We start from the raw sequence: 23,129 nt of genomic DNA on the forward strand, positions 1-23,129 counted from the left end.
TTGTGACTCAGAGGCGGAGCCAGAAGTCTCACAATGCCAGACCCGGTGAATCAGGGGAACGAGGGCATACCATCATGTTTTATTTGACAGAAACTGCTGTAAACATTCTGAATTGATCCAGCACATCGAGACAGCCACGAAAAGTCAGTCGTGAGGGGACTTCCAGATCTGCTTCAGAAAGTGGCAAGAGCAACGGGATAAGAGTGTTCAAAGGAAGAGAGAGTAGTTTGAAGGGAACTAATGGCAATGTATTTTTTACTGTGACACACTTTTAAACATTCACCATATTTACGATCACACTGTGTACTGTTCACGTGAGCTGCACACGGAAGATGACCAATTGGGACTTCCCTTCCTCCAGTGTATTTGGAGCATGGGAGCTTGGCTCATGCTCTGAAGCTGCCACACTGAGGCTGTTTGTTCTTGTCTCTTTGTCTCCTTGTCTCTTGCTCTTACACCACCCCTAGCTCTGATACCACTTTAGGAAAACTGTCATTCTCTTACATAACGCATTTATTGAGCACCTGCTAGGAGATGTCTTTAAACTGGGGATCTGAGAAAAGAACAAAACTACATGAACTCAACTTGTCTAGTGGAGGAAGACTGGCAACAAACCAAATAAATGAATAAATTGTATAGTTTTATGTTGGGATAAGTACTCCTGAAGAAAAGCAAACAGAAAGTTCTGGCTGAGATAGGGATGGCAGTAGTTAATTTGTCGTTTATAACAGAGCTGATAGGGTGTGTGCCATTGAGAATGTGACACGCAGGTGAATATCTGAAGGTCCTGAAGGAGTGAGACAACTGCAGATCTGGTGGAAGAGCATTCCAGGAAGGGGGAACAGACAGTGTATAGTTCCCATTCTTATTTCACATGTTCCAGGAATATCCAGGAGGCCAGTGTGGTTAGCAGAGAGGAGTGATGCAAGAGTAGGAGGTTTGGCTAGGAGGGGGACTTCTTGACCACTCTTGATTTTCCATTTTACTTCTGGAAGATTTGATGACATTTACAGGCAACTATAGGAAATCCAACTTATATACTGAAAGGATAGAAAGCAACTAGGAGGCTCTGAGCATAGGATGTGACTCATGTTTTAAAACCATTTTGATTTGAGAATAAAATGTAAGTAAGGGGGGCAGCAAGGGTGGAGCAGAGAGATCAGTGAGACATCCCTGGCAATAATCCAGGCCAAAGACCACAACAGTGAGAAGCGCTTCTTAATGGGATTCTTTCCATGGCAGAACTAAAAGATCTGCTAGGAAATCATAGACTAAGAAAGCATGTTTTGACAACATAGTAATTGAAGTGTGGGTATGGTGGGGAATAATTACAGATACAATTCGCTGAAGGTCAAATTTAGAAGTAAGACAGGCTAGTGGAATTTCTATTCAGAGGAATGAGTTTGGCAGTGACTTCCTAGTTACCGATGGGCACTACCTTTGCATCACGGGCTACAGTTCTATTATAGTAAAAAGGAAATAGTGCCCCTCTCCATTCTGTTTCAAAGTGGTATCATGCTTTCTAGGGAATCTTTAAGCTCTTTCCCAAGCATATTTTACTTCCCATTTTATGTCTAGAAACACTTAGTCCTCAGGATTGTGCTGAATGGCCAGGGATTTCATGGACTGACTACTGTCGCAAGAGCTGATCAATGAATGACAAGATGGATTTAGAATCAGCTTGTCCTAAGGGACGAAAAAAAGGGAACTCAGTGATATCAATCTGAGTTCAAGAGACCGGAACTAAAGGCAATTTTCATGTCTTTTGTTGTCCCGAGGAAAATATAGGTTTGGGCACAATTTAGAAGTTAATACAGGCTCTCTGAGGGAGACAGCCTGATGTCGTGGGAACAGGTTGAGATTTACAAAGGCCACTTTTTCTGAGATGCAACACTATCCTATAATCAAAAGGGATCATGCTATTTTTTTTATCCTTCCTAAGACTTTTTTTTAAAAGAAACTAAAGGAATTTCTAATCCTGAAGATTTCCACTTTCAAGGAAGTTCATGGAAAATGCTTAAGTTCTAGTCCCAGATCTGCTACTATGCCATCTAAGACCTAAGTTTGATAATCTTCCTTTCCCTCTCTTACCTATCCCTGCTTCTTTGTCTTTTCAATTTTGTCATTTTCTCTTGCTCTTTCTTTTGATATCCTCCTATAACATCTCTGTACCCTTCTCATTTTCTTCATTTTGTTCATTGGAATACATCATTGCAGGAAATACAACATATGTCTATATTTTAGATTTAAAATGAAAGAGGTAAACTAAATCCTAACAAACTTCATATGTCCATTAACTAAGTATTGAGAAGGATTTTTGTAGTCAGGAGAATAGCAATCTGAGGAAGAAACACTGATTTTGTGAGAAAGACACACTTGTACTCATTGTTCCTCTCATCCTAGATTGTTGTCCCCTTCCTAGTCCTTGCAACTGAGCTCAGGGCTAGTTTAGGATAGTAACCATGATTGGCCTGATGACTGGAAGTCTTCAAACTTGTATGGGTTGATCCTATCACCTCTGAATGCTACAATTGCACCATGAACTTCCCCATCCTTTCCGTAGGAAATGGCTTCTGTCCTCCATGGAAGCAGCTCTTTGCCAAAGTAATCCCAATTTAAACTATTGTGTTTGATGACTGGCTTGTAGAATTAGAGCTTCTGCAAAAACTGTAAAAATATATGGATAGCCAGTTCTCCTGAGAAACACCAAGTGATGGCTTTGTGTTATTTGACCAGTAGTGCTTCATCAAACCATGGAATAAATTCAAGTTCAGCCTCCCTTCACTTTCTCTTGCTCTACCCCCAGCCCCACACATCTAAGGCTTTTGTATTTGTCACTTTTTCCTCCAGCCTCATGGGACCTGAATCGCACAGCACAAGACTCCTATATCCTCATGGCCAGCTCCCAGGCAGAGATGGAGGAGTGGGTTAAATTCCTCAGGAGAGTTGCTGGAACACCATCCGGAGGTAGGGACCTTGCAGATTTTCCTGGGCAGGTGTTGGTGACATATCAGGGCTGAACAGGAAATAGCTCCAGATTTGATCCCTCCATGAAGGATCTTAAGGAGGCCAGAGAACAACTCTAGGGCCACGCTCATGGTCAGGATCAAGTCTTCTGTTGAGTGTGGAGCAAAAGAGGGTTCAGAGTGTTTAGCTTTCCTCCTAGGTCATCTCAAAGATCCAACCCCAGATCAACAGGAAGGGTGGCAAATTGTTTACACTGATCAGCAGATATGTGATACTTAAATTCACCATTTCTCTTTTGTGGGCTAGAGCACACAGTGACCTGTGAAATGAAGATGTTGGACCAGCTGATTCAGGTTTCCAGCACACTGATTCATGTAACTCTGTGGATATGTTCAGTTAGGGGACTTGAGGGATCTGAGCGCAAGGGGGCTGATAGCAGGACCTGTAACTTAGGGCAATCTGCATGAGCAGATCCTGCTGTCCTGAAGAGGGAGAGTTAGGACTGGGAAAATGTTACAGGTACTCAGGTATTCTGCTTCAACACATTTCTGGGTTGTACAATTCAAGTGTGTGTGAGCTGTCTAGGAATCTTAGTGACATTTCTCCAGCAGAGGAGGATCCTGACTGAAAAAAACAAAAAAACCCTCAAAAACAAAACAAAATGAAACAAAACAACAACAAAACAACACCTGGAATCAATAAACATATGACTGTAGTAGGTTTTGCTCCTTTTATATAAACATAAAAGATGCAGGTTCATGAGTTCATAAGACACTGTTTTTCTTCAGCTTTTAAAGAAGGCACTTACTCATGTCAATTCCAGGCTGATGGTCTAAATATATGATCATTTATGGACTTTGTTGCCTCTTATTTTATTTTTTGTTGCTCCCTTATTCTAGATATCATTCGTGGATGCTTTTGTGGCTTAAATCCTAAGTTGATTTGATTTCCCACCAATTTCTTTCAAGAGTTATATATACCACAATAATTTGATGGAAATGTGAAAAAAAAAGCTATAAACTATCAGAGCCATTTTTAAGTGTTTTTTTTTTCCTAGTCAATGTTCATATGTACATACATTTCCCAGGATGATAAACATAGAATATATGCAACTTGATACCTCTTTTTTTTAATTTAGGAATTTCTCTGTGTTGCTATAGAACTGAAATTGATATATCCCAGGGATTATGTGGTGATAAGGGATAGAAACCATATGCAGTGGCGGAAAGCCACAGAGAGGGCTTTATGGGATAGGTACAGGAGCTACTCAAAGAAACCAAAGGCAAGAACTGCCAGAAGGCCTCACAAGGGGGCCGGAAACATCACAGGCATTGAGCTAATCTCCTGTTTCTCTGGGACCACACAGTTTCTCTTTCTACTTTTCTCTTAAACCTGGCTGCTTTAGTCCAGATAGCAGCCCCCTTGTGCACACACCTGTCCCAAATACTGCTGTGCTAGCTCCAGTTTTCCTACGCTTTTCCCCCAAGCATCAGCTCAGCCCCTGCAGTCCCATTCCAAACCCCTCAGAGAGTAATTCTCCCTGGCTCAGCTGAAATGAGGCCTCCAGCAGTAGACCCATGTCATGGGACAGCAGGCAGCTGTGGCTTGTGACCCAACACTGAAGGTTTTGAGAAAAGAAGTGATATGAATGGGACATCCAAACTCAAGAGCGCCTGCCATGCCACCCTTAACCCCTGTGTCCTTGTTAGCTTGTGCCTAGATGTCCTCCCAAAGCCTCGTGCGGTTGTAGATGGGGCTTTCTCAGAGGTGGCTGGATCTACCTTGTGTGGTGCTGGGATCAAGGGCCCAGTGATTGGTTGGCATAGTTCTGGGTGTAGATAATGGAAGGTCCACCTGGGTGCTACCTGCCCTAAGGGTGTGTAGCCTGGATAGAATACAAGGGACAGAAAGAGGGCTGCTGTTGCTGCTTGCTTCTTTGCTACTTCACTGCTTTGCTGCCTTCCTGCCTTCTGCCTGACATAAACTTTTTCTCCTCTGAGATGCCCCTCTGCCATGCCACCCTACCTTGGAGCCAGCCCATCATGAACTGAAACCTCAGTAAACTGTGAGCTAAATAAACTTTTCCTTCTTTAACTTTGGGTATCAGGTATTTTGTCTCAGCAATGGTAAAGTAATCAAGATAGCCCTATTACAGGTAGAGATAGACAGTTTTATTAACCATTTCCCAAGCCCTAAATATACTTTTAACTTTTTAAAAAGCTGCTATTTTGGCTTTATGTATTAAAGTTTGACTATTTGCTATTGCAGCCTGGATAAACTTGGCTGTGGCCTTTTTTATCAATCTGGATTATGAGACTATGAGGCCAGTTGACATTTTCTGCTTCCCCCATGCTGCATTGACAAGAGTAGCAGATGTTGCCTAATTTTGCACCTGTTCTGAGTCAAAACGCTGCCTATGTACTTTCAGTAGGATCTGGGCCTTCTGCAATGCTTGGCTGAGTCTGCCACAGTGAATTGCTTCGCGCTGTCCTGCAACACAGGGGCTTTCTCCCTCACTCTACTCCAAGAGGCAAATCAAGCATAAATCCTGTAGGTGGTGCAAAGTCCATGGCAAGGAAATCAGAGCATAGCACTACTTACTTCTCGAAGAGCAGCACCAGTTCTGATGTGACAACTTGAGTGTTTTTAAAGGTACTCTCTGAACCAGTGTCATTGATTGCAGAATCAGAAGGTGTTTTAATACAGCAGTGTGATATTGATGGCCATTGGGAAAATCAGATATTTGTTCTCGTGTGCAAGTCAGGGAGCTTCAGTCTTTAGAGAACAGATGACCCATCTGAGAGGAATGGCTGGAGAGGCGTAGGGCCAAGGCACTTTCATATCATACCACCTGTAAGGAACCCCTAGATCAATAGGGAGTTCCCCCAAATATTGCAAAGGCACAGAGATACTGCAGCTGCCTCTTCTCAGCCTTTCACTCAGTTTTCTAACTTTTTCCACCTTGAATCTGACAAACTCTCACTGATGTCACTACTGCAACCTCAGTTGAGAATGAATCCTTTTTTGTCCAAATAGTAGCCCTGGCTCCCAAACTCACCTCCCCATTTTCACCCTTGCCTCCTTAACAGTTTGTTTTCACTCAGTCAAATGACCCTGTTAATCTGTCATCGAGAACACTTTCCTGCTCAACACCTGATAGCTTCCTTTCTCACTCAGAGTAAAAATCAGAAGTCTAGTATTGACTGAGAGGGGGCAGTCTACCCCATTTACCTATCCATCCTTATTTTCTAGAACTTTCTACCATACTAGTTTCACATAGCTTCAAACACCATAGGCCTGCTCCTGCCTCAGGGCTATTGCACTTCCTTCTACCCTAGAATCCTCTCATCCTAGGTAGTCACATGGCTTAACCTCTTGCTTTCTTCCAAGTATTTGCTCAAAGATCATCTCAATAAGATCATCACCTTCTCCTGATTATTCTATTTAACACTTAACATCAACATCTTCATCCCCCTACTCTGGCCCTCCATGCCTCTTTCTGTTCTTCATTTTTCTCCTTAGCATGTACTCCTTTCTAACACACTAAATATTTTACTTCTGATTTTAGTGATAGTCTCCCTTCACTGTGATGAAAGTGTCAGTCTACTTGCCAGGAATTGATTTTTCTCCAGTTTTTTCCCAGTATTGTATCCCGGAATCTAAACAGTGGCTGACATAATAGGTGCTCAATAATAAATGTGAATTAGCTGAAAGCGTGCAGGAAGCCCTCTCATCCCACAGCAGTGTCCTGGCCCCTCCTCCGGGTTCTCCTCCGCACTGGGGATGATCAGCTCTTTTGAGAAGTGGCTTGATAAATTATCACTACCTCTAGAATTATCTGTCTCCAGACTTGCTGATAGTGAGCCTTAAGGAAGCTCCTTGTGGTTCGAAGTCCTCCCTGGAGAATCTGAGGACAGCTATGGAAACTTCCCCAGAAGCATTCACATTTACCTTTCAACAGCAGGATATTCTCAGACACCTGTCCGTGCACCTCAGGCTGTGGCAGGCTGCAATGCTAACACCTCTTCACACCCTAGCTGTCTCTCCACTGCTTTCTCCCATGACCCCTCCGGGCTCCCGGCTCAGCTCCCAGCCTCCCGCATACCTCTGGTCGCTCAGCTTTCTCCCTAGCTAGGTTTTCACAACCCTTTCAGCAAGGCCTGGCTGGAAATGGTGGGCCAACTCAGCCCCAGATGGGCAATTCCAAGTTTTCCCCCTTCAAGTTGGAGAGAGGTAGCAAGGCCCATCCCATTTCAACTCTGCCACCTCCTTCCCAGGCTCACCGCTGCACATTTTCTCCAAACCTTCCCTCCTCTTAGTGAGACACTGGGCCTTTCGGGGTCCACACTGGAGCCTGGTTTATGTCCCATCCCAGGGAGTAGAGGGTCCAAGCTGCACACACTGCCTCTGCCCAGACTGTTTCTGACCTCAGCCTCAGGAGCCTTGCCATCTGCGGTCAGCTCAGGTGACTGCTAGGAATAGAAGTACTGCATTCACTTGCTCTTGCTTTGTTCTGCCTAATCCAGTTAGAAGCCTTTGGGCAGGGTCTGTGTTTTAAGTGCCTTTGTGTGTTTGTCAACACAAGGAATAGAGTAAATATTGAATTGTAAATATTGAATTGTTTATGCATGGAGTGCCTTTGCTCTCTCTGATTGTTTTAGGTTCTTCACACCTTCAGAATGTGATTTACAATCACAGCACAGTTTAGCCTGTGGTGGGTGCTGCCTCAGTGATTCATTGTTGTTCCTTGTGATTGGGTTCTTTCTCTCTATCTAAAATGAATATTGAATGCTCAGTGATATATAACTGGGGACCGAACCCAGGACTTTTGTACTGAGCTACACCCTCGGCCCATTTTTAAAATTTTTAAAATTTTGAGACAGGGTCTTGTGAAGTTTCTAAATTGCCCATGCTGGGCTCAAACTTAAGATCCTCATGCTTCAGCCTCTCAGGGTGCTGGGGTTACAGATGTGCACCAGCTAATAGGGTTGAGTTTTACTTATTTCCACTAATTTCTTCATCTCTTTGTTCCCAGCTCCTGTGACAAGACAAATACTCATTTGTGCATTTATTTACTCAACAACTATTTCCTGAGCATATAACATGCACCATGTCAACACTGAGGGTACTTGCTCTTAGAAAGAGTAAGGAGAAAGCAAAAAGAGAAGACAGAATCCCTTCTCTTAATGAGCTCACAGTCTACTATAAGACATAGGAATTAATTTTCAAAAAGCCAAGAAAAAACACAGTCTTACTGCTTTGAAAAGTGTCAGGAAGGAAAAACACATGGGGCCATGTGGGAAAAAAATCTTTGTCAAAGTCAGGGAAAGCTTCCCTAAATTAGTGACAATTAAGCTTATCTCAGGAGGGTCGGCATGGGTTTACCAGACAGAACAGGGGAAAGGGGGGTGGGTGTGTCAGGCAGAGGGAACAGCAAGGGCAAAAGTCCTGTGGCAGAAAAGAGAACAGACTGTGAGGGGAGGGGAAGGAGGTAACAGTAGAGATAGTTCTGTAGAGGATGTTGATCTTTGTCCTAAGGTAGTGATTGGAGTTGAACAAAAAAACAATTTTAAAGTAAGAAGGCTTGAAAATTAAATTCTATTTAAAGGATCATTCTACTTGCTTGGTAGAGAGTGGCTGGGGCTGGAGGTAACAGATCAGAACGAAGGCAGAAGACTAAGTGCCAAACTCAAGCTGTTATCCAGGCAAGAGGCACAGATGGTGGCTTGAACATGGGTGGTGGCAGGGGAGGTGAAGAGAAACAAACAGGTTTGCACAACCATGTGGAGGTAACATGGTCAGGACATGGGAGTGGATTCCACATGGTGGGGGAAGCGGGTGTCAGAGATGAGGCCTCCATTCCTGTCCTACGCCCCGCAGAGGGATGAGCACTCTGCTGGCAGTGTAATGCTGCCCCAGGGTGCTTCCTGGAATCCTTGCTCCTACCTGTCCCTCTGTAGTGCTGAGTCTGGTCCAAGTCTCCCGGGTACCAGGGTCTGGTCCCAGCACTGTTCACTCAGTCGTCTCACAGGCACCCAGCAGCCCACCCCTGACACCATTATCTCTGAAGGCCTGACCGAGCCACCCGCAACTCTGAAAGCATTTCCAGGGAGAGGTGGGCTGGCTTCATAAATGCTAAGTGAAATTCTGTGTTCCTGCCAGACACTTTGATTTATGGAGCACTGCTGGTGAGGGCTTGTGTGCAGAATTCCTTTTTTTTTTCTTCTTCTTCTTTTAACCCACCTTCAAGTTACCCGCTGAATGGCAGTTGACAATTAGCTGCTAAGTAAAAGGAGGCACTTATTTTTATTGTGGCCTTGACAGCTTTATGTTCACTCTTTAAAAGCGGAGAGTCCAGTCCTGTGTGTAAGGGTGAGAGGGGCAGCGGTGTGGGAGGGAGGGCCGGGCAGGTGCCGACAGATCCCACGGTTTCGGTATGGGAGTCAGAACCTGATCCGTGTAGGCGAGCATGTGCTGATCTGGAAGCCGGAGAGGACGCGTCTCCCAGCCCCGGCAGGAGAGGAGGCCCCTGGCTGCCGGGCTGCCCCTCGGAGGAGGCGGCATCCTCCTTGGTGGAGCTGCCATGCCTCGGATCCCCCGGGTGCCGCGCTGGGACGTGGGCTGTGGCTTTCCTGCCCTGGCGCTGCTCTTCTGCTGGAATTTCAGGAAGAAAACTCCCAAGCTCCGGAAGAAAGGTATTTCTTCCCCGTCTTGTGATTCAGCTCTTGCCTTTTGAGAGGACACTTTTCTCAGGACCTCCTCACGCTCCTCTCAGGGGTGGGGGATGCGCCTGGAGCAGAGCCCCAGGGGAGGAGGAGTCCGGTGCTGGGCTGGGGTGGGGGAGGGGGAGGGTGCTCTCCTCAGGGTCTGGCCGGGCTGGGAAGGTGCCAAGGGGCTTTTGTCTCAAACTCAGGAGTATCTGAGTGCTGACGGAGGAGAAGCAGGCAGGACTGGGGCAGAGGTGACAGGTGATCTTTGCATTTTTGCTTTCCCAAACCAAGGCAGTCCCAGGGAGGGGGCTTTGGGGCTAAGTGGGGAGAACAGGTGTACACCGATGTTCCCCTTTCATGTTTAATTAGAATGTGGTGCCTTCTGTCCAAAGCTGCAGGCCTGGGGCTGGAGAAGAGCTAGGTGGGCATGGCTTGAGAAGTTGCGGATGCACTGGCTGCTGTCCTGGACTGTGGAGGAAGTGGGGGAAGCCAGAGTCCCTCCCTTGAGATTTGATGGTGTCTGAACTTTATTCCGTTGACTTTGCACAAAAGGCATTAAAGTACTGAATACAGAATCACAGGGCAAATATGACCTTCAACAAAATTTTTATCTGAGTCTCAGTTTTGCCACCTGTAAAGTGGAACATCTACTTTGTAGGGCTCTTGTGAAGACGACTAAAGAAGAGACCACACTGGAAAAGCATCTGAGGCAGTTCCCAGCCTAAAATCAAAGTAATTAGGCCAATTAATATAGATTATTTTAAAGTAATAATAAATAATAATTATAATTGATTAATTACATTGTATAACTGTTAAGATGGAAAAGCCTCTGCTTTTGGTGACTGACTCACAGAGCTGGGTTCTGAGGGCTGCTGTCAGAGGGTAGAAAGTGCTGTGGTGAAGTGGGCATGACCTGGGCAGCCTGGTACAGAGCAACCTGGGTTTTGCCTCCTGCTGCCTTCATGGTGGAGAATGATTTTTTTTTTTTTTGGTACCGGAGATTGAACTCGGGTCCTTGCGCTTGCAAGGCAGGCCACCAGACCGCTGAGCTAAATCCCCGGCCCTGGAGAATGATTCTTATGCAACTCCTGCCCCACTGTCTTCTGTCACTGGCCTCTTCCTACTTTCTCCTTGGGTTTCCTGTGGCCATTTTTCCCCACCTCAGATTTCCATGTCCATCCAGAGAGCCAAAGGATGGAGATAAGGACCCAGAGATCGGAGATCAGAGAGGAACGCAGCTCAGGATTGGGTCCTTGGAGTCCAGGGATGTTTGGGCTTGCAGAATCCTCATGTAATCTGAGAAGAAGCTGTAATAAAACCTGACCTAGACAAGCTGAAGAGAGCAAGGATGCGCTTTCTCTCACGTAACAAGGGGCACTGTTGATCCTCATGTCTCTAGAGCTTGCAGTGACGAAGAACAGCTCTGCCTGAATTCTAAGCTTCATCATGGGGTGATATTTAAACCCATGAGAGTAAGAGGAAGTCTGTGAAGATGGAGAAGTCAGGCCCTGGGAAATCTGACATTTGGAGGAATGGTGGGGGAGCATTATTTTAGGAGGTTGAGTGAGAGCAGCCAGTGAGATAAATGAGGAACTGAGAGACAGTGTACCAAACGCCATATGAGCCAGTGTCTCAAGAAGAGAGAATGACTTTCTGCATCACATGCTGTTGATAGCACAGCTGAGACGATGAAGCCCGACAACTTAAGTCCTGGACTAAAAATGTAAAGGCCTTTGACTCCTTGACAAGAGTGGGTTTTGAGAAGTGCTGAGCAGAGCAGAGAGGTGCAGAACAGGAGGAATGGGAGACAGTAGGTAGCAGTAGCTCCTGGAGGATCAGTCCATTGTGTGCCGTCTACGTGCCAGGAGACAAAAATAGATGGGAAGCCAGACAGGCTGTCTGCCTCTGAGGAGCCCACAGTCCAGTGGAAGAGAGAGATGCTTGATAAATCACCATGAAACTTCATGAGAGGCTATAGATGAAGATGCACACAGAGAGTTCCACGAGCACCACGGGGGGCATGACCAATTCCCTCTGAGAAGGCAGCTAAGCTCAGGAAGAGGGAGTAAAAGGAGAGCATTCAGACAAGAGTTTTAAGAGTAAAAACTTTCCATCTTTCTTTCCATCTTAATTTTCAGGTACCAAAGAGTTTAGCTCACAGTAGATGCATAGTGCACATTTATAGAATGATTTTTGTGGGTTCTGGTAGAAGGAATTTGCAAGAGACTGAGTTACAACACATACACACACACAAACACACACATACACACACTACAATGATACAGGCTGCTGCAGTGAGGAAAGAGGGACACTTACAGTTTAATTAAAATCCACTGATATATTTGGAGTGAGAGAGTGTTACAGATTGTTCTAAAGCTCACAGTTTTGCTAACTGGGTAAGCTGAATTCACGTACCTTGTATTAGTGGCTTTGTAGTCTCAGTGCCTGGGAGAGTACTTGCCACTTTGCTGACTGACTGAATGCTGTGGTCTGTGAGGAAGGGCTACAGGAGAAGCAGTGATTTAGTAGTGGGGTGAGAATGAGATTGAAGAAGACAATAGCAGAATGAGAGAATTGCCACTTATTTTGGACTTCCGGGGTGGGGGGAGATGGGTATTCCTGGACCAGACATACAGAGGTATAAGTTAGCAGTTTATAGGTGATACCCAAATGCATGGATCATACTTTCCCAAAGGAAGTGTCTTCAAGGAGGATAAAAGAAACTGAGTTGGGGATCCCAGGCAATGACCCACTGAAGAAACAGGTAGAAAACAGGGCACAATAACGGAGACCAACAGCACTCATCAAGGAAATGGGAAGAGAGAATGGACAATTTTATAGCCACTTAGGGAGGAGGTCTTCAGAGAAGAAGAATCAACATCATCAGACTCTTCAGAGAAAACCAGTAGGGCAGGAGATCATTCAAGGCTGGATGTGGCCATCAGGAGGCACCAGCAACCTTAGATAGAGGTTTGATGGAAAGACACAGGTTAACGGAACTAGACCGTAGTGATGAGCTGAGAAGCAAACCTAAAGTGAGGAGTGAGGCTGTGAGGCAGGCCAGTCCTCTGGAAGGAAATGGATTTTTTTTTATGCGTACATTGGTGAAAAGAAGCAAGGCAAGTATGGGCCACTTGCCTGAGAGCTGGGGTGGGAATTATTCTTTCATAAATTGGCAGAGACCTAGATTCACATGGGCTCTTTATATGGAAAGAAAAAAAAACTTACAATTGAGAGAAAGAGTACAGTCTGGGAGACATGGAGGGGAAGGAGCTGTCACTTTCAGAAAGCATCAGCTAGAGGACAGGCAAGGCCTTTCTTTCCCTGAGAGGACAGGAACACAATCAGAGGAGGAAGGATGGGGAGGAATAGGCTTGTGGCAAGGGAGTCCACTCATATCCTTCAGTGTGGAGATGAGGGAAGGGAAGTCATTGTCACCTGCTAAAACCAGAGAGGTTGGGGAGCTCAAGGGGAGTGTGAGGATTTGAAACCACTGAGGTCTTACAGAGATTAGAATTATAAATGTCCATTATGTGACAATGACTTGACTCCTCATAGCTCTCGGTGGCTTAGCATAGTGGGGACCACCAAGGTGGTATGCTGGAGGGAAAAGTGATGTTGGAAAATGAATGTGCTGGTGACAAGGGGCATGGGAATGACTGAGTGTAGGTGTGGGGAGAACAGTGGCTGGACAGGACAAGGCTGATGAACTTGTGTGAGGAGAAAAGCCCAGCTTCTCTATGCTCACTGTTCCATGGTGTTTGGGCTGTTTTTCCCTTTTGGGACTCAGTGGGACCCTGGAGCTCAAGTTTCAACAGCTCCCAAAGCTCACTGCTACTCTCTCTGAGGGCCCCTCCCTGGAACCCCCTGGGACTCCTCAAAAGGAATTTCCCAAATGTCACAAGGTATTTTTTTTTCAGTACTAGGGATTGAACCCACAGCCTTCAGACTGAGCTACATCTCCAAGCATTTTTAATTTTTTATTTAGAGACAGGGTCTTACTAAATTGCCCAGGCCAGGCTCAATCTCCAGCCTCAGGCTCCTAGAGTGTTGGGATTACAGGTGTGTGCCACCACACCCAGATTATGTTAGACTTTTTATTTCAGTCATATCTTTCCCATGTGGTAGAAATAAACATCCAGCTCCTCTCACAGAAAATAGGAACTAATTCTGCATGGTTATTAGCATTCCCTATTTGTCTCTCACCACTTTTTGTATGGGCCTTTTTCTTTCATACCTGGGTGGCCAGGTAAAATGAAAGCAAGACCCAGGTCTTCCATGTCCTTGGTATGTGTGGCCCCTTCCATGATTCTGGCACAAAGCTGAGCAAATCATGGGACACTTGACAACTGCTAGTGTGAAAGAGGATTCGTTTTCCGAGGAGGAGATGCTTACTAGTGTTTCAAGTAGAGAAATGCCGAAATCATCATCAGTCATGGAAAATACTTGCTCAAAGACAGAAGAACTTATTAACTCTTTAGGCAAAATGTTTGTCTTGTGACAAGCATTATGCTAAGCATTGGAGATGAAAAGAGACCCCTCCCCCACCACATTCCTGGCCTCAGGGCCTTGTGGCCATGCAGAGCACAGTGGTGCATGCAAACTACAATATACAGTGTGGTAAGGGATGGGGACGTGCAGGAGCTGGTAGGGGTGCACAGGACAAGAAGTCTATCCATGTGGGGCTCAAGGAAGGCCTGGCAGAGACAGAGGTGTTAGAGAGAGGTCAGGGAAGGCAAACAGAATTCCAACAATCTGGGAGGGAGAGGACAGATTGTGCAGAGAATAGAGACTGCCCCAAGACACAAAAACTGGAGAGCTCGTTAGGGTGAGATGCTTGAGGAAGCATGGCAGGAAGTCACATTAAAAAATAGGTGGGTACCTGGCCACTCTGAGGATTACAAGGCTGGGTTTTCAAACTTGAGCTACAGAGATATTTAATGTAATAAAATCCTGAGACTCAATATGTCAAAAATTGACAGCAGTCTGGTCCATGTGGCTAGGATGAGATCGGACTCCCCCATATCCCTGAACCTGACATGGTGATGGAGGGGCTCTGAGCAGCTCTCAGGCACTGAGGTGTCATCCTGACGAACACTGCTGTGGTAACGGGAGGACGGGGAGGACGTTCAAAACCAGGGCTATAGTGCTCAGGGAGACCACTTCTTGGCAAAACAAGTAGCAGGAGGGTCTTGAAAATGGTAGATAGGAGGGACAGTGGCACTTACAGGCAAGGGAGGAAGCCAGAGGATTCAAGAACCTGGTACAGCTGAAATGCGTGTGGGGAACTTATATTAATTAAGATCTAGAGAAGGGGGGCCAGAGAGAGAGAGAGAGAAAGAGGGTGGGGGAGAGGCAGGATAGATCCAAAGCCAGGACCTGTCTTCTAAACCCCAGCATAACGCAGAGCCTGGGGTCCTGGTGGGGTGATAAAGGAGGCAAGGACTGATTGTCCTGCCTAGAAATTAATCTTGTTACACGCAGGGGTGGGGGAAATTACAGAACCAAGTGCTGACCGGGCCTGGGTGGAGCTGATCCAAGCTTGCTTTGTTGGAGGCTGTGCAATTTGGGAAAATATTTTTGGAAAGCAATTTGCATACCATCAGGTCGCAAAAATGTCCAAGCCACTTGACCCTGTAATTTACATGTGGGAATCTGCCCTAGAGAAATAGTTCAAAAGGATGAAATATTTGTGTTTATCCATCCTTTGTGTTTAACATCCATAATGTTAATATATTAAGCAATCAATTAGACATTATGCGTTTGTACTACATACATTCCAGGAGCTTCGTGAGTACGTGTTCAGTGTGGCCATGTTTATAATAGTCAAACATAGCAAACAACCTGAATTATTTTAAGTGTCACAGTGCTTTTAGACAGTCTTGAGACAATCATGCGATAGGCTGTCATGCTTTAATACTCTGCCATGAAGTCAGAATTCAAAACAGCCTGCTTGCCGCTGTTGTTTAGCACACATTCTCGGGAATTCACTGTCTGGGCTTGAATTCTGACTGTGCCCTGCCTGGCCTTGCCCTGCCTGATGTGGCACACTCACTAGCACCTCTAAGGTTTAGAGTCTTCAAACAGTGAATTGGCTATGTAGGATAGCGCTACCACCCCTGGGCTCGCTGTTCAGATGAAATGACAAAAGGTGTGCAAAGTGTGTAACAGGACTTCTAGCACATAAGTATTCAGTAAAAGCCAGCTGGTATTTTCAATTCTGCAGATCAATACAGAGACACTTACCCAGACTGCCTCACATTTACAGGCCCCACATTTGTAGACCTGGAAATATTACAAGTAATTAGTGTCCCTGTTCTGTTTGTGTCACTGTGGCAAAATGGTGGGTGGGTGACCACAAAGAACCAAGAAATGGGCAAAGCACTTTACCCCAGCAGTTAATTCAAGGAAGGTCAGAATGATGGGCAGGTCCTGCTTCATCTCTTCCCAGTCGTGTTTGGCCAGCGCTTGGATGAGACTGTAGCCTATGAACAGAAGTTCGGCCCCCATCCGGTACCCATCCTGGTGGAGAAGTGTGCGGAGTTCATCCTCAAGCATGGTGTGAATGAAGAGGGCATCTTCCGCCTGCCTGGGCAGGACAACCTGGTGAAGCAGCTGAGAGACGCTTTTGATGCCGGGGAGCGGCCATCTTTTGACAGGTATGCCGTTCTCACCTGTGGAGTACTGGAGCTGCCCTTGCCTCTGCCTAGCTTGCCTGAGAGGACCCTCTGTTCAGTGGAGCCATGGGACTGGCGTGGATGTTTCCAAGAGCCCTGGCTTGTGACAGAAGCAGTCTTTGTTCTGCTCACAATTCAGAATTTGGGGCCCACAGAATTGAGGAGAGTAGGCTGATGTTTACGAGAGAGAGAATGTGAATGGAAACGAACACCTTACTGAGCAGGTTCAAGTGGTACTTGGGATGTAGTGGAGGGGATGTGCAGAGTGGGGAGAAAGCTGGAACCGAGCCAGCTTCTGGTCTCCCCTCTGGGCAGATGAGCAGTGTCGAAGAGCTGAGCTGGCTGTGCAAAGAGGTGGTGCGAAGGCAACTGTGTGCAACTGTAGCCAAGGGTGACAGTCGTCCTTCTCAGCTTTCCAGAAGTGAGCAGCAAGGGGATTTCCCATAAGTCTCCAAGCCCCCAGCACTGTGTGATGCTGAGCTTTCTGGAGGGAGTGCACGATGGCAGGAGCCTGGTGGTCTCCCAAGTCTCCTCTGTGGAGATTGCTCTGCCCGACTTGGGGCGTATGAGATTCAGATGTTCCTTCCCACCATCCCTCTCCTCCTTACCCACTCCAGCCACCTGGTGGAGGTTTCTTTGCCTGCCATGCTCAGCCAATGCCCCCTAACATTGTGTACCCCCAGTCTACTGAGCAGAGTTCACCATCGTTACCTCCATGTACTGGTCCTGCTGGCCTAAGATTAATTGTTCTTTCTAAATCATTAACCTATAAGCTAAGACTTAGTAAGAGGGGCCCGAACTCTATCCGGTTCCCCCCAGATCCTGTTTAGGACAGAAGAATAGGACTGATCCTGGGAAGATTGGAGAGTCTCGTTGCTCCTCTTCCTCATTCTATGCCCTGATCACCAACTTGCCCATTCCTCTTCCCAAGCCTCTCTGAGGTCCATCTCTTTCTCTCTATCCCCATAGCCACTATCTGCAATCGGGCCAGCGCATATCTATCTTTCCTGTCCTTAGTGTAGCAAAGCTTAATTTGTCAAGGGAGCTATATATTAACACACCAGGGCAGAGGTGTCGAACCTATGGCACGCGTGCTGCAGTGGGCCATTTGTATGGTTGAAAGTTCTAAATGGTTTGCCATCGCTGCACTGGGGTCTGCTAGGAAAGCAATGGGTGGAGTTGTTACTAGAACTACAGTAGCTTGTGGACATAAAATTTAGGGACATTTCAGCTGCAACTATAAACGAAGCTGCAACTATAGCAAAGTTTGAATTTCAGGTGCAGGAACCTACTCTGTTATGCCGACTGCCTTTATATTCAGTTTTCTTTTCAAGTTTTTAAGTAGCTTTGACTTGATCAAAAGATGCAGGTGGGTTGTTGCTAGAACAATGCACATGTAAAGCCAAAAGGAAAGAAGTGGTTGCTGAGATTTGTCAAATAACTGCCTCAGGCTTTAGCATCATCACCATCAAGTTGACATGAATGGTGGTGTCAAGTCTTCGATTCCCATAAAATTCTTGGGGTTAGACGCAGCAAAGTTGTCACACCTTGTCATGACAGCTCTACCTCTACAACTGAGAGGTACAACTGACACAGCCACAAGTAGGAAGGGTCACCTGGACTCTTCCAGTCCTCCCTGGGCTGCCTTGTGAGTCTGTGATGAGAGGACCAATCAGATTTGGAAGGGAGTGACTTTTTTGTTCTTGTTACTTAGCTATACTCCAACACACGTAGGGGTTAAGGCTTCCTCTAAGAGCATGTCCTAGATTAAGAGAATATCCTTCCTACCTATAGATTGGGGTATAGCATCCTCTAGGCTTTTACAATGGACATAGCTGTGGAGTCAGCAGAGTTCATCTCAATGTCCATCTTTCAATTTCTTTGCCCCTTGGGATGTGTCATGAATGCCTAATAAAACATTGAACCAGAGTTTTAAAATCATTTCATGCACATTTTCTGATTTGGCCCCCAGATAAACCTGGAGAATAAACACGGCTATTAAAATTCTACAGGTGATGAAGCAGTCTTAGAATCTGTCTGAGGGTCAGGAAGCTTGTTCCTGGGCCTTGGGGGTCTGCTCACCTGGGGCCACTCAGGACTCCTCCCTCCTTCTGTTTCTCCTTTCTCCTGGTCTCTAGCCCCAAAGCCCACACACATCTCCACCCTCACTGCACACATATGGTTCAGGTAACACAGTCCAGAGGAGGATCTCTTCCTCTCCCACTCTGTGCCAGACTCACTCTCAGGAGACCATCTGAGACTGGTCACTTTCACTTCCGAGGTCCCCTGCCCATTGCAGCTTCGTTTCCCTTCCCCCCATTTTTCTAGATATGTATAGTGGCAGGGGCGATTGAGAGAGCAAGGAGCCCGTTCCTAGTATCCACCACATCAGTTCAGTGAATGTTCTCCTACATCCTCCACATTGGCCTTATACTCATTTCCACTGGAAGAGCCACCCCACTCTTGCCTGCTTCACTAGAATGAAAAGTATCAGGAGTGCTTGTTGGAGAGACTTTAGCACAGGTGTATCTGGTCATCAAACACAGAGATGTAAATTTTAAATTTCCTCTCCACCAGGCTGGATATTGCCTGATGGCAAAGGCAATATACTTTGCATCCTGTATTGCTGTGGGAAATGGATGGGCAGACATACCACATTATAAGAATCAGTGACCGAGACAAAGGCTGGCAACGCCATCAAGGAGTCTAGGGAATCTCTTGCTATATCAACTGCTGAACTCCAAAGGCACCTGATTCCTGACTTGCTTCTAGTCCTTGATTTAAAAAAAAAACAAAAAACAAACAAGGTTGTAGCATTGGGTTGAAGGAGCAGCCAACTCAGGAAACATGATGCTGGAGACTTAGACCACGTAAGAGTAATATGATGAGGCACAGGCATTAAAGCAAAAGGGTACAGAGGTAAGTGTATAATCTCCATTGTTCCAAGTATTAAAAAATGAAAATTAGGGAGTACTGTGAAAACTTAGACATGATGTGGTGGATTTAGAAAAGTTCACAAGAAAATTACATTTGTGCTGAAACCTTATTAAGAAAATAGGGAATTAATAAGATCCTAATGATATAATTGACAATGTGAACTAGGAAGAAAAGGGATAAAGATATAGGGGAAATGGGAAGGGTAGGGAGAAGGTAATAAGAGAAAAGGAAAAAAATGAGAAAATGAAAAAATGGAAATAAAGTATTTGTGAATAGGGAAGGGAGGAGGGGGTGAAGGGAGAGCAGGGATAAGGGGAAAAAATGAGAACCAAGACCTGTCATGTAAAGGTACAAGATCTCAATGATGAATGTAACTGTACTGTACACCTAAAATGTACCAATAAGCTCAATGAGGAAACAAAGAAAACAGGGAATTAGCCAGGCCAAGCGGTGGATATGGATTATCAGCATCATCTTTGTGTGGCAAAATGAATTGGGTTTTCTGAAGGCTTCAAAGTCCTAAGGTCACACACACAAACACACACACACACACACGTATGATACATAAATAGATAGAATTGTACCCTCTGATTATAACTTTCAACTATCCATATTACATATGTGGCTATAAGCTCTTTCTTGTTTATAGTGTTGGATATATTTATTGTCTTTAGTTTCTTCTGATCAAACTACTTGTCTTTTTATTATTTCAATTCAAAAGATTCAATGTTTTGACTTACGATTTATGCTGTTTTGTTTTTTTTTTTCTCATTTCAAAGTCTTTGTTTTCTCCACTCATGCTGTGGGTGTTCTCAATGTGCTCCAAGCGGTGCCCCACAGAGAACTCCGCACCCATGACTAGGTTGCAGGAGGCAAGACACCAGCTAGCAGGCTGGGCCAGAATCCTGGCACAAGACAATGACCCCCAGCAATAGGGCACTGAAAGGCAGGAAGGGGCTTAAGGGATTCACGTGATAACAAAAGTGGGTGTGGGAGAGCGATTGGCTGTGGAGTAAAGGTCATAGCAGAGGCCCCAGACCTGATCAAGACAGCTGGGTGGGCTGCAACATGGGGCCATTCGGAGAATGGGACTTTAGAACCTTAGCAGGTTGGCAGCTGATCTCTCTCTCTCTCTCTCTCTCTCTCTCTCTCTCTCTCTCTTTCAACTTCTCACCATGTTTTGACAAAAGCACTTTTCCAAACCTGGCTTTGCCCAGGGGTATTTTTAGACAGTGACTCAGCAGGATAGAGTTTTTCAGAATCCTCATGTAAAGAGAATGGTCCCAGCCCAGATTTCCTGAGGGCAACACAGTGTAGACAGCTCTGTGCCAACTCTGTGTTCTCCTTTGGAGGTAGAAAGTTCACACATTGCAAAGCAGAAGCTTTTTGGAAGATAGTACCAAAAACTGGCTATGAAAAATGAAGAAAATGAAAAAATGTACACAGAACTTCAAGAGAGAGCTTTACAACAATTCCTGGTATTCTTGTTTCTGTTGTCTCAAATACCTGCCTTCCCTTCTCCTGTCCAAATCCACCCTTCCTTTCCTCTGCCATGGCCATGTCCACCCAACCTTTCTATTATTCTCCATTCCTGAAGCCAAGGGCATTCTCAGATTGTCTGCACCTCTGGCCACCTCACAGCTTTCCAAGATACCACCAGGGATGCCTCCTAAAAATGCCACTTGTTAAATGACATATGACTATATGGGGTAAATGCAGGTTTTCTTTTCTCGTATAGTACTGCAAATAAATACAAAAGCCCTGTTCAGTCAGGGGTCAGCAAATCTTCCTGAATGGGGCACCTATTAAATATTTGGGCTTTGCAGGCTGGGGTTCATTGCCACATCTACTACTACACTGTTCTCTTAGAGTTTGAAAACAAAGACAACACCGAGATGAATGGATTCTGCCGTATTCTTCTGAGACTTTAGTTGTGGATACTGAAATTTGAATTTCATATTATTTTCATATATCATGAAATAGTTTTCTTTTGAGACTCCTTCCAACACTTAAAAATATAAAAATTATTTTCAGGCTCTAGAAATGCAGGTGCTGTGGGCTGTTGTTTACCAAGCCTTGGTATAGCCTGGAGAGGTTGCACTGTAAAGCCTATGTCTTAAGAATGAACAGCCATATGAATGTTGTCTCAGTGCAGGCAGCAGGATCACTGCTCTCCACTCTCTTGCCTGACACATGTGCTACCTGTCTCGAGCTATCATTCCTCTCACGTTCTAGATCTCAACTGAGGTGCTGCTTCAACTGAGGAGTCACCTGTGCTTTAGCTCTGAGTTGGGTGACCCTTTACATTCCCATGCATGAAGGACTTCCTGAGTCCAGACATTTTCTGAATCTTGGACTTCTGTATGGTGGTCCCATCCATGCAATATTATAAGGACTGGTGATGCTGGCTTCCCTCCCTCCCCTCCAGCTCTGTGGCCCAATGAGGCCAGGGTACCTGGCATCCCCTGGGTTTAGTATTGAATCCCAGTGCTTGTTAAGAACAAAACAGAACAAATCAAAACTGAGGATATCTCAGTGCTTATTGACTGAATGAATTATTGAGAAAATATATGATGAATCTTTAAACTATTTGAAGCACTCTAGGAGATTAACTAGATCAGTGGACCAAGGGTATAAAAAAATTAACAGAGAAAATCTTAGAAACTACTTAGATGATACGGGGGGCGAATACTAAATGACTTGAAAAAGGAAGAAAGCAATTAACATGAAATAGTTAAAGAAGGTTTAATGAAAAAGTGAGCCTTGAAAATACCTTGGAGGCTGTTAGGTGCAATTAGTGGAGGGAGAAAGTGTTCAGGGTTGTCATTCCAGAATGTTTGCATCTGATTCTTTTGTACCAGACTCTACTCCTTTGTAATACTACCCTCTGGAACTCATGGTTTTACTGACTGGACTATCAGGGAGGAGTGAGAAGAGTTCTGGAGTTTTCTTTTCAAAGAGCATTGCTTATTTTCTTCTAGAGACACAGATGTGCACACTGTGGCCTCTCTATTAAAGCTTTACCTCCGAGACCTTCCAGAGCCCGTGGTTCCCTGGAGCCAGTATGAAGGGTTCCTGCTCTGTGGGCAGCTCATGAACGCAGATGAGGCCAAGGTTGGTGACTTTCGGGTTAGTTGTCTTGCTTTAGAAGAAAATGATGTGTTTCCTGAACAGTCTTGTACAGTGGGGCAGGGTCCCCCAAACCCTTTGGTGAAATACTTTATCAATCTGGAACTTTCTCAGCAACAGAGGGCAGGTGATAACATTCACAATGATTTCATGGGCTATCATAGTCCAATAAGGAAATGGATCACAATCAAATGTCTCAGAATTGCTTATAAAATAATGAGCCTAGGAGGATGTTTCTGAGAAGGCTTCCAAGCACTGTGACCCTGCTGAAACATCCTGGGACTCAAGGACAGGCTGACCAAACAAGCTGGAAGGCAGATGTGGGGTTGGACTGTTCAAGCTCTGTGATACCAGTAGATGACAGGCAGGTCATTCAGGGAATGCATGTGCCAGTGAGAAGAAGGATAAGGAGGTTCCTTTTGATCTTTTCAACTACAGCTGTCAGTAGGGTCTATAGTCACCATCTTCCGTATCATTCTGGTGAGAATATACACATTCACCAGTAGGATTTCTGACCCTGGCAGGACAGAGGAACCATGATCTTTCTCACTGGTGAAAGTATGGCAGAGTTGCTGGGAGAGGTGAGCCTACAGCAACTTTTGCAAAGAAATCACTCAACTCAGCTAAAGAGAGCGCTCTCATCATGGAGCAGGCACTCTGGATCGGAGGGTCTACACCATGGTGTTATGTGAGGGCTGAAAAACCTTCA

The 23,129-nt window shown here is 45.4% G+C and overlaps 1 protein-coding gene across 6 annotated transcripts in view; it reads left to right on the plus strand.

The window, feature by feature from the left end:
- Positions 1-23,129, plus strand: part of Arhgap25 (Rho GTPase activating protein 25) — an 80,842-nt gene that overhangs the window by 41,375 nt on the left and 16,338 nt on the right. For all 6 annotated transcript variants that reach the window (XR_777428.3, XM_033764467.1, XM_033764469.1 and 3 more), the window contains 3 exons: positions 2,851-2,967; positions 16,129-16,336; positions 22,273-22,405. Coding sequence is in view for 5 of the 6 variants with exons in the window: in XM_033764467.1 (XP_033620358.1) it covers positions 2,851-2,967; positions 16,129-16,336; positions 22,273-22,405 (458 nt within the window). In the remaining variant the exon portion in view is untranslated. The remainder of the gene's footprint in view (positions 1-2,850; positions 2,968-16,128; positions 16,337-22,272; positions 22,406-23,129) is intronic.

Source organism: Fukomys damarensis, unplaced genomic scaffold (assembly GCF_012274545.1).
Source record: "Fukomys damarensis isolate Sample0158 unplaced genomic scaffold, DMR_v1.0_HiC HiC_scaffold_2, whole genome shotgun sequence".
NCBI lineage: Eukaryota > Metazoa > Chordata > Mammalia > Rodentia > Bathyergidae > Fukomys > Fukomys damarensis.